Here is a 15,354-nt window from a genome sequence, read left to right as displayed (position 1 = left end):
GACTCCAATTTATTAGGTTGAAAAATTGGAAATAACAGCATGTCTTTGATTTTTCCTGACTGTTTTTATTCCTTTTCAATCTTAGGGTTCCCTTGTGTGGTTATAGCTCACTGTATGTGGCTGAAATTGCTGTGTGTCTGAGGTCCAAATGAAAGACTATTAGTCCTTTCATTTGTATGGTTGTTTTCTCAGATTCTTTTCTGTCCATATTCTTTTGGGTTTCCAATTCATAGTATATGCCCCTAAAATAAAAATAAACACAAGGACAAGAGCAATACCAGGAATTTAAAAATACAGAGTCAGGGGCTCCTGGGTAGCTCAGTCGCTTAAGCATCCGACTTTGGCATGGGTTATGATCTCATGGCTTTTGGAGTTTGAGCCCTGTGCTGAAAGTGTGGAACCTGCTTGAGATTCTCTCTTTTCCTGTCTCTCTGCTCCTTCTGTGCTTATGCATGTGCTCTCTCTCTCTCAAAATAAATAAATATTTTTTAAAAATACAGAGTTAGAATGAGCATGATTTGTTTGTGAAGCAATGAAGTTATCCAGTGATTCTTAAAATGTGGTCCTTGGCAGCAGTATCCTAAGATTACCTTGTTAGAAATGCAGATTCTTAGGTCCCATTTTAGACATACTGAATGAGAAATTCATGGAATGGAGCCTAGCAATCTCTGTGTTTTAACAAGCTTTCCAGGTGAATCTGATCTATGCTAAGGTTTTAGAACCACTGGCTCAACATTAATTTGATGTTGAGAACAAGGACCATGTATTATTCTGAATTTTGTAGCACTTACTCTAGTCTTAGACTCACTGAGTTTTAGCTTGATTAATCTTCTTTACATTGCCCTTAGTTATTCTCTTTTAAATTTTTTTTAAGTGTTCTATTATTTATTTTTGAAAGAGAGAGAGACTGAGTGTGAGCAGGGAAAGTGCATAGAGAGAGGGAAACACACAGTCCACAGCAGGCTCCAGGCTCTGAGCTGTCAGCACAGAGCCTGATGCAGGGATCAAACTCATAAGCGGTGAGAGAGATCATGACCCGAGTGAGCCGCCCAGGCATCCCACCCTTAGTTATTTTTTAAGCTTCTCCCAAAGTTTTGCCAAGGATAAACTACAAGTTTCTAGTATATAGAAATACCCAATTCAGATATGTGAGCAAGCATGCATTTATTTTTCATGTCACATATATATACAAAAATATGTTTGTGTTGAAATTTATAAATTTCAACCTCTTTTTGTCTAGTTTTCAAGCTAAAATGTTACCATTGCTACTCTAAGTGTGTAGTGTCTCAATTTATTTTCTCATTGGTCCACTGGCATAATTTATTACCTGGCCACCAAGGATCCCAGAATTAGAGTAACATGAAAGGGGAATGCAAGAGGTCTTAGAGATCTTATCTAGACCATTTTTAGGTATATTGTCCTTATCAGACAGAGGTTTTCAGATGTCTTTCACATATGAATTGCTTTAGTAGGGCAAAAATCCTATCTTGCTGCTTCTGCTTGATTAAAAAAAGCACACAGGGGCGTCTGGGTAGCTCAGTCAGTTAAGCTTCTGACTTTGGCCCAGGTCATGATCTCATGGTTCGTGAGTTGACGCCCCGCATCAGGCTCTGTGCTGACAGCTCAGAGCCTGGAGCCTGCTTTGGATTCTGTATCTCCTTCTCTTTCTCTGCCCCTCCCCTGCTTGCACTCTGTTTTTCTCTCTCTCTAAAAAATAAACATTAAAAAAAATTTTTTTTTAAAGCACACAACCATTTCATTAGAATGAATAGAGATGAATAATACTTTTGATAAGATGCCAACAAATTCATGTCTGATTTTTACAGTATGAATTAGCCGTATTGATTCATATAATGGTCGTAGCACTAGAGTTTAGAATGGAAAGAATACAAAAAATGTATACATTTTGTGTAAATCATCATTGATACTAAAATTACCTGTATATGTAGACACTGTCTACACTGTCATGGCATTTAGAGGCTTCCTCTGGATTAATTTTTCTTTATCTTTGATTTTCTGTAGTTTGAAATAATATGCTGTAATGTAGTTTTTTGGGGGCATGTAGTTTGCTTGGTGTTCTCTGAGCTTCCTGGACCTATGATTTGGTGTCTGACATTGATTTGGGGGATTCTCAGTCATTATTGTTTTAAATATTTCTTCTAATCTTTTCTCTCTTCTCCTTCTAGTATTCCCATTATGCATATGTTTACACTTATATTTGTCTTAGATATTTTTTTTTCCATTATTCTCTTTGCTTTTCAGTGTTTGAGGATCTTCTTGATATACCCTGTAACTCAGAGATTCTTTCCTCAGCCGTGTCCAGTCTACAATGAGCCCATCAAAGGCATTCTTCATTTCTGTTATAGTGTTTTTTTATCTATAACATTTCTTTTTGGTTCTTTCTAAGATTTCCATCTCTCTACTTACATTGCCTATTTGTTCTTGCATCCTTTGTACTTTATCCATTAGAGTCTTTAGCACATTAATCATAGTTGTTGGTATGCCTTGTAATTTTTGCTTGATAGTCAGACATGATGTACCAGGTAATAGTAACTGCTGTAAGTAAGCCTTTAGTAATGTGGTAGTCCGGTGTGGGCGAAGGAAAGTGTTCTATAGTCCTGTGATTTCTAATCTTTTACAGTGAGTCTATGCCTCTGGACTGTGAACTTCACAAGTTTTTCTCAGTATTTTGCCTTCTCCTGAGGTGGGACAGGAAGGCTGGAGGGGGCTGAAGTTTGGTATTTTTCTTCAGATCACTTAGGCTCTGATAAAGCCCTAGGAGGTTAGGCTCTATTTAACTAGTTTCTCCCAAGGGCAGGCCTTTTTAAGGAGAACCAAGCGCTCTGGTGTATTTCTAAATGGTTCCTTTTCCCCTCTTCCTGCCTGAGGGAATTTTTCCCCCAATATTTACTATAGGAATGTGGTTGAGCCCCTGAAGGTAAATCTCACAATATTGTAGGGAGCCTCCCTATGGCTGGGTCCCCCCGAAATCTTTCTCTCTGAGTTGTTGACACTGAGCCTCCAGTGAGTTGTCCAAACTGAGCATCAGTTACAGTTCAGGTTTTCCTACCCTGGCACTTTCTGCTCCTGAATCTCTTTTGTATGTCATGACTCCCTATTTTCACCTTTCTGTGTCTCCGTTCTTAGGGATAGTTGGTTTGCCCTGTGTCCTCTTCTCTCTTACCCAAAAAGAATTGTTGATTTTTCGGCCTATTTATTAGCTTTTCACTTGTTGTTAGGTTAGAGTGGCAACTTCTAAGCTCCTTACATGTATACAGAACCAGAAACCAGAAGTCCTTTGGATTAATTTTTGAACCTCTTTAAACTGTTGGTGCTTTGCTTTGAAGATCATTGTTCATAACAGTTATCCTTAATTATTTAGATAAGTATTTTGAGTATACAGATTATTATGATATAGTAACTGGTGAAAAGAAACCTTGAGGTGTGTAATCAGTCAGATGCCTACACAAAGGAAAGCCCTATCATATCTTTGTACCTTGAGCTCCTAGCATGGTGCTTTATACATAACAGGGTCCCAGTAAATGTGTATACATAACAGGGTCCCAGTACATGGTGTGTATACATAACAGGGTCCCAGAATATCCTTAATGGTGAGTCAATGGTATCTGGAATTAAACTGCCTGAATTCAAACCCTTGACTACCATCTTTTAACAAGTGTGTGACAACCATTTATTTACTCTTATCCTTATCTATGAAATAGGATAACAGTTCCAACCTCATAGCATGAATGTGAGATTTAAATGTAAAGCACTTAGGACAGTGCCTGGCACATAGCCAGTGCTATCTAAATCTTAGTTACTATTGTTATTATGATGATTATTGCACATCATTAGAAACATATTTGTTACCTTCTTGTCATTCCTTTTACTGAGTGTTGTCTTTTCTCTGTGATGTAGTCTATGCCAAAATTCTTAATGCCTGTACAAATTCTGGTGTATATGTGGAGTCCCTTATAGGCAGTAACCCCACAAAAGAAGTAGAGGAGAAACAAGTCCTTGTCATTTTAAAACAGATTTGTATGTGTTACTGACTTTTATTTATGATAGCCAGGGCTATACTAGAAACCATAGCAGAACAGTGCTGAACTATCTTAAAATGTGGCTCTGAAACAGTCAAGGGAGTATGTATATCATGTGCTTATGATTAGCACAGTGTTTCAACTTCTCAGCTCCCCAAACCATAGAGCCAAACCCCAGTGGGCTTTGTTTGTTTTTAATGTTGATTTGAGTTGGTTACCAAGATCTTACAGGAATCTTATCATTTAACCCATACTATTCTTTACCTGGATATTTACCTTTATGGTATGTAGGTACCTGTGATGTTAGACAGTTACACATTTAGATCACTAGTTTTAAACTTTTTTAGATTAAAGAACATTCCAAGCATACAGGAAACTAGGATAATATAGTAGCCAAGTACCTACTGCCCCCCCCAGAAGAAAACCACAAAAATAACATAACATTTTGCCACATTTGTTTCAGATATTTCTGTTATTGATGTTATTGTTAAAGAAATAAAACATTACTGATAAGTTGAAGCCTCCCTGTGTACCCACCAGATCCTATTCCTGCCTCTTCTTCCCCAGAGGTAACTACTATGCTGAGATTGGTGTGTATCAATTTCCATACATGTTTTTAGACTTTTACTGCATTTGTAAGCATCTATAAAACTATAAAGTATTATTTTGTTTGCTGCCTCAAACTTTAAATAAATGGTGTCTTATTGTGTATATTATTCTATACCTTGTTTTTTTCCCCCTCAATATTATGCTTTTGTGACTTACCCATATTATTCCTGTGGCTTTCTAACGGTTATAATTATTTCATTGTATAAATATACCATAACTTATCCATTCACCTATAATAAACATTAAGGCCACTTTTAGTTTTTTGTTATTTCAAACAATACCACAGTGGACATTTCTTGTTTATGTCTTCTTATGCACATGAAAGTCTCTAGATACTGATATTTGACTAGTACATTGAGCTAAAAAGGTGAGGCTGCTGCTGGCTAGAAAATGTGACTGGGGATCTAGCTGTCCCAGGCCCTAAGAGTTGAGGAGATCAATAGCTCAATACACTGGTAACCCATAAACAATTCTTAGCACAATGGTTGCAAAACTGTGTACAAGGATATGAAATTAAAATAATTCTTGCATCGGGGCACTTGGGTGGCTCAGTTGGTTAAGCATCTGACTTCAGCTCAGGTCATGATCTCACAGTTTGTGGTTCAAGCCCCACATCGGGCTCTGTGCTGACAGCTTGGAGCCTGAAGCCTGCTTTGGATTCTGTGTATTTTCCCTCTCTCTCTCTCTGCCCCTCCCCTACTCATGCGCGCTCTCTCTCTCTCTCTCTCTCTCTCTCTTCCTCCCTCCCTCCCTTCCTCAAAAATAAATAAACTTCAAAAAAAATTTTTAAAGAATTCTTGCATCGTAGAATATTGTCAACTTCTTAATGTCAGTTTATACTTCTACTAGTAATATATGACAGTGTCTGTTTGTCCACATCCTCACTAAGATTCAGTTTGCTATACTTTAATTTTTTTGCCAATCTGACAGTTATTAAATGCTATCTTATTTTAGCTTAAATGTGCTATGGTACTAGTGACATTAAGCATCTTTTCACATATTTATTAGCCATTCTGGTTTCCTTCTTCTATGAATTACCTGGTAATCATTTTTGCCCATTTTTCTATTGGATTTTTGCTATTTTCCTTACTGATCTTTGAGTGTTCCTTAGTAGTTTGTAATACAAGTATCTTCACCATGTCATGAATATCAACAGAGAAAAAAATCTTATTTATTACTTGGAAACTTTTTTCTAGTTTTAAGGTCCAGTTAATCTCATGGTAAAAATTGCCTCTAATGATTTACTTTGGGGAAAATTCTGGTAGATACAAAAATTTTTATGTACCTGAAAAATTAGAAGTTCTTTTCTAATTAATAACTTAGAAAGAAAAAGTTATTCCTTTTGGTTTTTTAATATGCATTAGATAGAGCTACTCAAGATAATTAATTTTCTGGAATAGAGGTTTTTGACCTTGGCTATATATTGGAATCACTGGGGAGTTAAAAAAAAAAAAAATTCATGCATGTGTCTCACTCCAGAGATTTTGATGTGTTTGGTCTGAAATGCAGCTTGGCCACTGAATGTGTAAGTATTCCTTAGGTGATTGTATTATGTAACTAAGGTTGAAAACCACTTCTCTTGGAGGATTTTTCTATATCTGCACTGTCTAATATAATAGCCACTAGTCACATGTATTTATTTTTACATCAAACTTAAATAATACTAAAAAGTCAGTTCCTCAGTCAAACTAGCAACACTTCAAGTGCTTAAGGATCGCCTGTGGCTAGCAGCTACTGTACTGGACAGTGCAAGTATAGAACATTTTCATCATTGCATCAGTGCTGCTCTAGATGGTAATATTGATTACCTCTGGGAAAGAAGACTGAGGACAGAGATAAAAAGGTGATTTACTTTTCAACATACAATCTTTTGAACTTTTGGATTTATATTTCAAAATTTCAAAAGTTTCTTAATTTGATAAATTACCTATTCAAGAACTAAATAATTTTTTAAAAATGAAGACAGGTACAAAAATGAACTACTAGGACCTCATCAAAATAAAAACTTCTGCACAGCGAAGGAAACCATCAGCAAAACTAAAAGGCAACCGACAGAATGGGAGAAGATATTTGCAAATGACATATCAGATAAAGGGTTAGTATCCAAAATCTACAAAGAATTTATCAAACTCAACATCCAAAAAGCAAATCATCCAGTGAAGAAATGGGCAAAAGACATGAATAGACACTTCTCCAAAGAAGACATCCAGATGGCCAACCGACACATGAAAAAATACTCAACATCACTCATCATCAGGGAAATACAAATCAAAACCACAATGAGATACCACCTTACACCTGTCAGAATGGCTAACATTAACAACTCAGGCAACAACAGATGTTGGCGAGGATGCAGAGAAAGAGGATCTCTTTTGCATTGTTGGTGGGAATGCAAGCTGGTGCAGCCACTCTGGAGAACAGTATGGATGTTCCTCAAAAAACTAAAAATAGAACTACCCTACGACCCAGCAATTGCACTACTAGGCATTTATCCATGGGATGCAGGTGTGCTGTCTCGAAGGGACACATGCACCCCCATGTTTATAGCAGCACTATCAACAATAGCCAAAGTATGTAAAGAGCCCAAATGTCCATCGATGGATGAATGGATAAAGAAGATGTGGTATATATATACAATGGAGTATTACTCGGCAATCAAAAAGAATGAAATCTTGCCATTTGCAACTATGTGGATGGAACTGGAGGGTATTATGCTAAGTGAAATTATTCAGATAAAGACAAAAATCAAATGACTTCACTCATATTTGGACTTTAAGAGACAAAACAGATGAACATAAGGGAAGGGAAACAAAAATAATATAAAAACAAGGAGAGGGACAAAACAGAAGAGACTCATAGAGAACAAACTGAGGGTTGCTGGAGGGGTTGTGGGAGGGGGGATGGGCTTAATGGGTAAGGGGCATTAAGGAATCTACTCCAGAAATCATTGTTTCGCTATATGCTAACTAATTTGGATGTAAATTTTAAAAAATAAAAAATAAAGTTAAAAATTAAAGAGAGGTAGTTATAGTAATGTTTGAGAGGAAAAAAAAGATTATGTTTTAAAGAGGAAATGTAGTTAGTGTTTTTGTTTTTGTTTTGGTTAAGATTCTTTCTCTAATGATTAGAGCTTTTAGAAGAAATATCTGAATTTAAATACATCAAAAGTTTTTACCAGGAGGGGCGCCTGGGTGACTTAGTCACTTAAGCATCCAACTTCAGCTCAGGTCATGATCTTGCGGTTCATGAGTTCCAGCCCCGTGTCTGGCTCTGTACTGACAGCTCAGAGTTTGGAGCCTGCTTCGGATTCTGTGTCTCCCTCTCTCTCTGCCCCTCCCCCACTCGTGCTTTCTCTCTCTCTCTCTCTCTCTCTCTCTCTCAAATAAAGTTAAAAAGAAAACTTTTATCAAATTAAATCACTGTAGATATACTTAAATAAATTTTTCTCTTAGACATCCTGTAAGACAGGAATTGGCAAACTACAGCTTAGTTGGCCTGTTTTCACAAATAGTTTTATTGAAACATTACCTTGTTCATTTATTTATGTTTTGTCTATGGCTGCTTTTGTAGTAGAACAGCAGAGTTGAGTATGGCCTCCAAGCCTAAAATATTCACTATCTGACCCTTCAAGGAAAAGATTTCAAAGAAACAAATTATATAAAATTGGGCTTTTTTTTCTTAAATTAGCATATCAAATTTTATTCCTGGAAATTGCTACCAAAAATATATAAACTTCTAATGGTACTTTGGTTTGTAATTGAAAGACATTTCTTTCAGGGCACTGGGGTGGCTCAGTCAGTTAAGTATCCAACTCTTGACTTTGGCTCAGATCATGATCTCATGGTTCATGGGTTCCAGCCCCGCATCAGGCTCTGCATTGACGGAGCCTGCTTGGGTTTGTCTCTCTCTTCCTCTCTCTCTACCCCTCACCGCCCTCAAAATAAATAAATAAACTTAAAAAAAGAAAGACCTTTCTTTCATTGTCATATTTTATGAAGCCACAATTTATAGTAGCCACAATTAGGAATAAAGGAATCAAAATAGGGTCTTGAATTAGACCAGGGAGAATAGGATAGTTAGCATCCATTGGGTTTGAGGGTTTAATTGCTGCCTGTTTCTCTCATTTTTTAAAAACTACACTTCTAAAGTATTGTGTTTTAGTGGTTATTCCAGGGATTGCTATATGCATCCTTTATATGTCATGGTCTACTTAGAAATTATCTTGTAGTACTTCATGTGAAATGTTAGAACTTTACAAAGATATAATTCCATTTACCTTGCCTCATCCATTATGCTATTATTGTTATATATTTTACTTAGATATAAGTCCCAATATTTTCAGCATTATTTCTGCTTTAAAAGCCTTTTAAGGGGCATCTGGGTGGCTCAGTTGGTTGAGTGGCTGATTCTTGATTTTGGCTCAGATCATGATCAGGAGCCAGCCCCATGTCAAGCTCCATGCTGTGCATGGAGCCCGCTTGTGATTCTTTCTCTCTCTCTCTCTACCTCTCTCCCCAACGCACGCTCTCTGTCTAAAAAAAAGAAAAGAAAGAAAGAAAGAAAAAGCCTTTTAAGAAAATAGGAGAAGAGAATATTATGGTGTCTTATATTTACCACATGTTTAACTTTTCCAGTGATGTTCATTCCTTCCTGTAGATATTAATTTCTATCTTGATTATTATTTTCCTTTCAGCCAGGAGAACTTCCTTCAGCATTTCTTGAAATACTGGTCTTCTAACAACACATTTATCCATCTTAGTTTATCTGAAAACTCTTTTATTTCATATTCATTTTTGAGGGATATTTAAAAAAAAATTTTTTTTAATGCTTATTTATTTTTGAGAGGCAGAGTGCAAGCAGGGGAGGGACAGAGAAAGAGAAGGAGACACAGAATCCAAAGTAGGCTCCAGGCCCTGAGCTGTCAGCACAGAGTCTGACACAGGGCTCGAACCCACAAACTGTGAGATCATGACCTGGGCCAAAGTCAGACGCTCAACCGATTGAGCCACCCAGGTGCCCCGAAAACATCATTTTTAATAATCTCTTTTGACATGTACCTATATTGCTCAGAAAGCTGAGATGGTTCCACTAGCCAATATTTGAATAATTATAAGCATGTTCTATCTGTTCATTTATGCAGAGCAAAGTAACATAAGAATGTTACATCATTGTTTTGTATTTAACGTTCATGCTTCAGGACGATTAATATTTCTATGGGCACTTACCAAATAGCGTTTCATCACTTCCCAAAATGTTACTATAAGTAAACATTCATTAGGACTCATCTAAGTGTGATCAAACTATGTAATCAGGAGGCTCAAAAAATTGGTTAGGGCCAGTAGCTTTACATTTAAATGTTTCTGTTTTTTCAACATGAACCTTGGATTCTTTCTTCATTCTAAGGATTAATACTTAACTTTGACTCTAAAATACTTCAGTGTACATAAAACACCTATTTGCTAGGCTTGTATCATAATGCAGTAGCTAATATTCTCACTTGGTCTCCAAATCGATCATGCAGGATAAATGGCATTATCCCTGTTTTTCGGATGAAGACTGGGGCTTTGAGAAATTAGTCACTAATCCAAAATCATACGGTTGATAAATTACAGAGTCATGATTTGAACCCTGGTCTGTCTGACTCCAAAGCTCATGCTTTTTATTCTGTCTTTGACTCTTTTGGTGATACAACAGAACCACTTCTGGAGCTTTTAATAAATATAGATACCTAGGTACCACCCCCCATGTTCAGTGTGTCTAGGGTGGTATCTGTATTACTAAAGTGCTCCCAGAATAGAGGTCCATTGCTTATTTATGCCATATTACTTTTCCATAGTCATAGTCACTGGATTGTGAAGCTTTTCTGTAAGACAGAAACTGGAAGATTTGAACAATTTTAAGGACCTGAGCTGAAGTCAGACGCTCAACCGACTGAGCCACCCAGGTGCCCCGCATCTAATAGGCATTTAATAAATATTGTTGAATGATTGAATTTCCATATTGATAACTCTCCTTTTTAAAAAAGTGTAAAACCCAGGACCTTAGTCATAGGATAAAAGCTTTGTGCTCCAAGTTTCTTTGTATCCTGTATTTTGTCTTTATCATAACTAGGCTTTGTCATTTTATCTTTGGTACTTTTCCTTAATAATGGCAATTATTGTTTGCAGTCTTTTTAGTGTCTAATTTTTCCCCCACACTTCTATTGTCTTTAAGCTCACATTTATTATTTTATTTCTCTTAATTTAAGAAGTGCCTGTAGCTATAGCCCAGTGCTTAGTACTTCCTTGAGAATTTATCATGTAGGTATAAAAATGCTCAACACGAAATTGTTTATAATGACAAATTGAGAGCTGTATAAGCATTATAAAGAGGGTTAATTCGTTAAATTTGTTATATCCATAAAGTGTGATATGTAGTTGTTAAAAAGAATAATGTGGAGCTGTATTTATTAACATAAAAATATATCTATGATTTTTTAATGAAAAAAGCAGGTTACAAGAAAGCAAGAATAATATTTCATTTTTGTGGAATAAACATTAGATACTTATATGTGTATAGAAAAAAGTCTGTAGAACTTTTCTATAGATAATTGGAGAGTGAGGTTAGCATTCTACCTGTCTCCAGGCTCACTAGTAGTTTTCTAGGTCTTCATCTGTTTTGGTACCACTGAATATAAGTATGCATTCTGACCCCTGGGGAAGCCTTTAACTATCTTGCCCTGGTATAAGTAAATTACCTTTCTCCTTAGTTCAACAAAAACAAGGCTTGAGGTTTTTTTAAAGGAAATTTGCAAGGAAACAAAAAAGGAAAGTGAACAAAAAGTCAATGTAAAAACATAGAAACCAAAATGTTTATAGAACACACATTTCTTTTTCCTAAATAGTAAAAGTCTGTTCACCAGCTAGCTTAGCTGATGCAGTTTATGGGTCTCCAAGATCCCTGTGGCAGTTCTTTACCCAGATCTTTCTAGCTACATTGGAAGTTTTTGTTTGTAATTTTTTTAAATTACTTTTTTAGTTGAAGTATACGTAACATTAAAATGGAAGTTTTGATTCAGCATTACCATTTGGGAATGTTATAGAAGAAAATGGGATAACAAAGAAAAATATGTATAAAATATTAAAAATCAGATTATAAGGTTGTTTGTATGATAGGATCCTACTTTTGTTTAAGGTGTATTGTGTAATGTACAGCAAAAAAAAAAAAACCCACAAAACATTAGAGAGGTGGTCTTGAAATGGTAACAGTGGTTCTAGCTAATATTAAATTCCTTCATGCTTTTTGATTTTTTAAATTTTCTCTGGGAACATGTGTTATTCATATCAAACTTATAAGGCTCCATATTACTACTCTGTTTATGCTATATCAGTTCTAAACTCCTCTGGGTATTTTACAGAGGCTCTTTTTAATCCTGCATTTTTTATTTTTTGTCACCTATATGAATCATATCTTTGCCTCCAAATATTCACCTTGTTCTTGAGCATGAGGCAATATTATAAAAGCTAAGGACATTTATAATTACTTCTTATTTAGTAGTGAAGATGCCCTCTTTTGTCTTCTGGTTTGAGTAGTGCTGGACTGAGCTAGGCTCCAATAGTGATTAACAGATTTGTGGATTGTGACTGACTTCTCTTTCCAAATATATCTACCAGATGCTTAGTGTCCTCAGAGTCTGTTAGCAAATCAAAATTGTGTTAATTAAACCCAGCAAAGTATTGCTCTTTTAAGATGTTAGCTGATTGTTATTTAGCTGTCTTATGTGCAGAAGTGAGTGTTGGACACTGAAGCTAGAAATAGGAACAAGGTAATAGGAATATCATGAGATATAGAAAATCTCAACTTTCTGTAAATTTGAATAGGTTGCTTTCTTAGAGTGAATTTTAAACTCCTTGGGGCTTTAAGTTTAGAAATCTATGTAATAATAAATGAAATACACTCACTGAAATAAACTTTCAGGATTGTGAAAATAATCCAAGTATACTAGTTAGAATTGATTAGGCTGTGATATATTAACAAAGAGCCCCCAGACTGCAGTGGCTTAAAACAAGAAGGATTTATTTATTGTTCATATTACAGTCTGATGCAGGTCAGATGATGATTTGTAGCTCTCCTCCAAGCAGTGTCTCTTTCCAGTGTATGATATCATCTTCATATGTAGCATCCTTAGTTGTGGCAGAAAGGGAAGAGAGATCTTATGTGATTTGCACAGATTTTATCATCATACATGGAAGTGGTATGTTCAGTTTCACTTACATCCTCACAGTCAGAACCTAGTCTTTTGGCTCCTAAGTGTAAAGAAGGCTGATCTTCCTCTGTGCCCAGGAAAAATCTGATGAAATAGGAAAACACAGCATTGTCTCTGCCACTGTCTCCGTTTCCTTCTTTGGTCTCTGACTTTCTATCATGTTAAGCTGCCCAAGGAAGCAATGGAATTAGTGGTAGTGAGTGGAACATGATCTTTCGTAAAGGAGAATAAAGTCCTCACTAGAAGTGTGTACATCTTTATTAGTAAAGCTCTTTGTACAAAACGTAAATGTTCCCTCTTCAAAAATAAAATTCAACTTGTTCCATCAGTTATGTTTAGTTTTTATTTAAAATCTGACTATCTTAGAGTAACATATTTTCATTGCTTCACCTAATCTGTAAACGTCAATTTTTATTTATAAATAAATATATACTGTCCATAGAAAAAGATCTTCCTGTATGTGAACAGATTCATTTATTTATTCATTCATCAAATCTTAGGTGAGCTTTTGTGATGTGCCATTTATTCTAGGTGTTGGGGATATAGTGGTGAACAAAATGTAGAGTTCTAACTATTTTATATTCTGGTCAGATTTACTGATCACCAAAACTGGTGATGTGTAATACAATGTATCAATTAGTAGCCATAAATTAGTTAATATGCCAACTGTAAAGATTACAAAATTAAAATAAGCATCATAGGATTAGTGCAGTGTAAATAGGTTCATGGTGGTTGGTTTTTATTTTTTTTTATTTTACTTATTCATAGTGGTTGGTTTTTAAAAAACATAATATCGATAGGAATAATATGGATCTTTTTTTCTTTCAGCTTTAAAGAAACCCTCTATTTCTGTTGCTCAGTATGAAAGTCATCAAGCAATCTCCCATATTCCAACTGGACAACCTCTCTCCCCAAATATGGTTCCAGGTGTGAAGTCTTATTCTCTTTCTTTTTAATTTCTTTTTTTTAATGTTTATTTATTTTTGAGAGAAAGAGAAAGAGAGAGCAAGCACAAGCAGTGGAGGAGCAGAGAGGGGGACAGAGAATCTGAAGTGGGCTCTGTGCTGACAGCAGCAAGCCCAATGTGGGGCTCGAACTTACCAACCATGTAATCATGACCTGAGCCAAAGTTGGACTTTCACCGGACTGAGCCACCCAGGTGCCCCTGACGTCTTAGCCTTAAAATTCCTTTTGAAAACCATTTTACTGGTCAAGTATTGTTATATAGGGAATAAAACATGTCATTTAACAGCACGGTGAAGTAGCATTCATTCTTCTAGTTAATGTTAAATGTTTTGCAATGATTGATCAAAACTCAGGGAGAGATAATCATTTAAAAATGCAGTTTGTTGGGGGCATGTAGGTGGTTCAGTCAGCTAAGCATCTGACTTGATTTCGGCTAAGGTCATGATCTCTCAGTTTGTGAGATTGAGCCCAGTGTCAAAACTTCGCTGACAGTGTTGAGCCTGCTTGGAATTTGATAGGTCCTTCTCTCTCTGCCCCTCCCCCCACCTCAATAAATAAATAAACTTAAAAAACTAAAAATAAAATTTCATTTTGTCTGAAGCATTTTCAAGAGCAAAAGAACTATTTGTTCTGCCACTCTGGACTATATTCCCTTTCATCTCTGCCAGTCTATATGTATTTACTCTCTTCAAAATGTGTTCAAATTTATTTCACAGAGGCCTTCTATTAACTACTACATCCATCTATATTCCACTTCCTATTCCATACTTATGAATGTATGTTTGTTTTCTACTGAATACCTATTTGATTTTATAGAAATGTTCCCCTAAAATGAGAATTGATGTGATTAAAGTTAATTATAATAAGGATGTAAATGAAGGCTTTGACGAGGGAAAAAGGGGACTGGGGAAGAGAAAAGTTATATCTAGGAGTTGCCAATAAGAAAGAATCAAGAGTTGGGTCTCAGTCAGTTAAGTATCTGACTCTTGATTTCCGCTCAGGTCATGATCTCATGATTCCTGAGATTGAGCCCTGCTTTGGGCTCTGTGCTTACAGTGAGAACCCTGCTTGGGATTCTCTCTCTCCGCCCCTCCCCCTGCTTGCACATGCACTCTCTCTCTCTCTCTCTCTCTCTCTCTCTCTCTCTCTCTCAAAATAAGTAAATAAACTTAAAAAAAAAAAGAATCAAGAGTTAACATGGGGCACCTGGCAGCTCAGTTAGACAAGCATGCAACTCTTGATCTCCGGGTCCTGAATTCAAGCCCCATACTGGGTATAGAGATTACTTAAAAATAAATAAACTAAAAAAAAAGTTAACAGTTGTGAGTCACTGTGTAGGTGAAAATGACTTAGAGGCTAGAGATTTCTGATAGCAATGTAGAGTTAGAAAAACTTAGGGAAGAAAAAGATACAAGTCTCAATGCCAGTTAAATCTTCGGGTTTCTACTATGTATCACTTTGGCTGATAGGTTTATTTATAATCAATACCAGAGA

At 36.0% G+C, this 15,354-nt stretch overlaps 1 protein-coding gene across 3 annotated transcripts in view; it reads left to right on the top strand.

Moving 5' to 3' along the window:
• GOLM2 (golgi membrane protein 2) overlaps positions 1-15,354 on the top strand; it is a 94,193-nt gene that overhangs the window by 46,357 nt on the left and 32,482 nt on the right. For 2 of the 3 annotated variants that reach the window (XM_045449899.1, XM_045449897.1), the window contains exon 7: positions 13,723-13,821. The exons of the other annotated variant lie outside the window; for it this stretch is intronic. In XM_045449899.1, coding sequence (XP_045305855.1) covers positions 13,723-13,821 — 99 coding nt within the window. The remainder of the gene's footprint in view (positions 1-13,722; positions 13,822-15,354) is intronic. 3 annotated transcript variants of the gene reach the window in all.

This window comes from Leopardus geoffroyi, chromosome B3 (genome assembly GCF_018350155.1).
Source record: "Leopardus geoffroyi isolate Oge1 chromosome B3, O.geoffroyi_Oge1_pat1.0, whole genome shotgun sequence".
NCBI lineage: Eukaryota > Metazoa > Chordata > Mammalia > Carnivora > Felidae > Leopardus > Leopardus geoffroyi.
The sequence above is the reverse complement of the archived record's forward strand: the minus strand, read 5'-3'. Positions and strand labels throughout refer to the sequence as shown.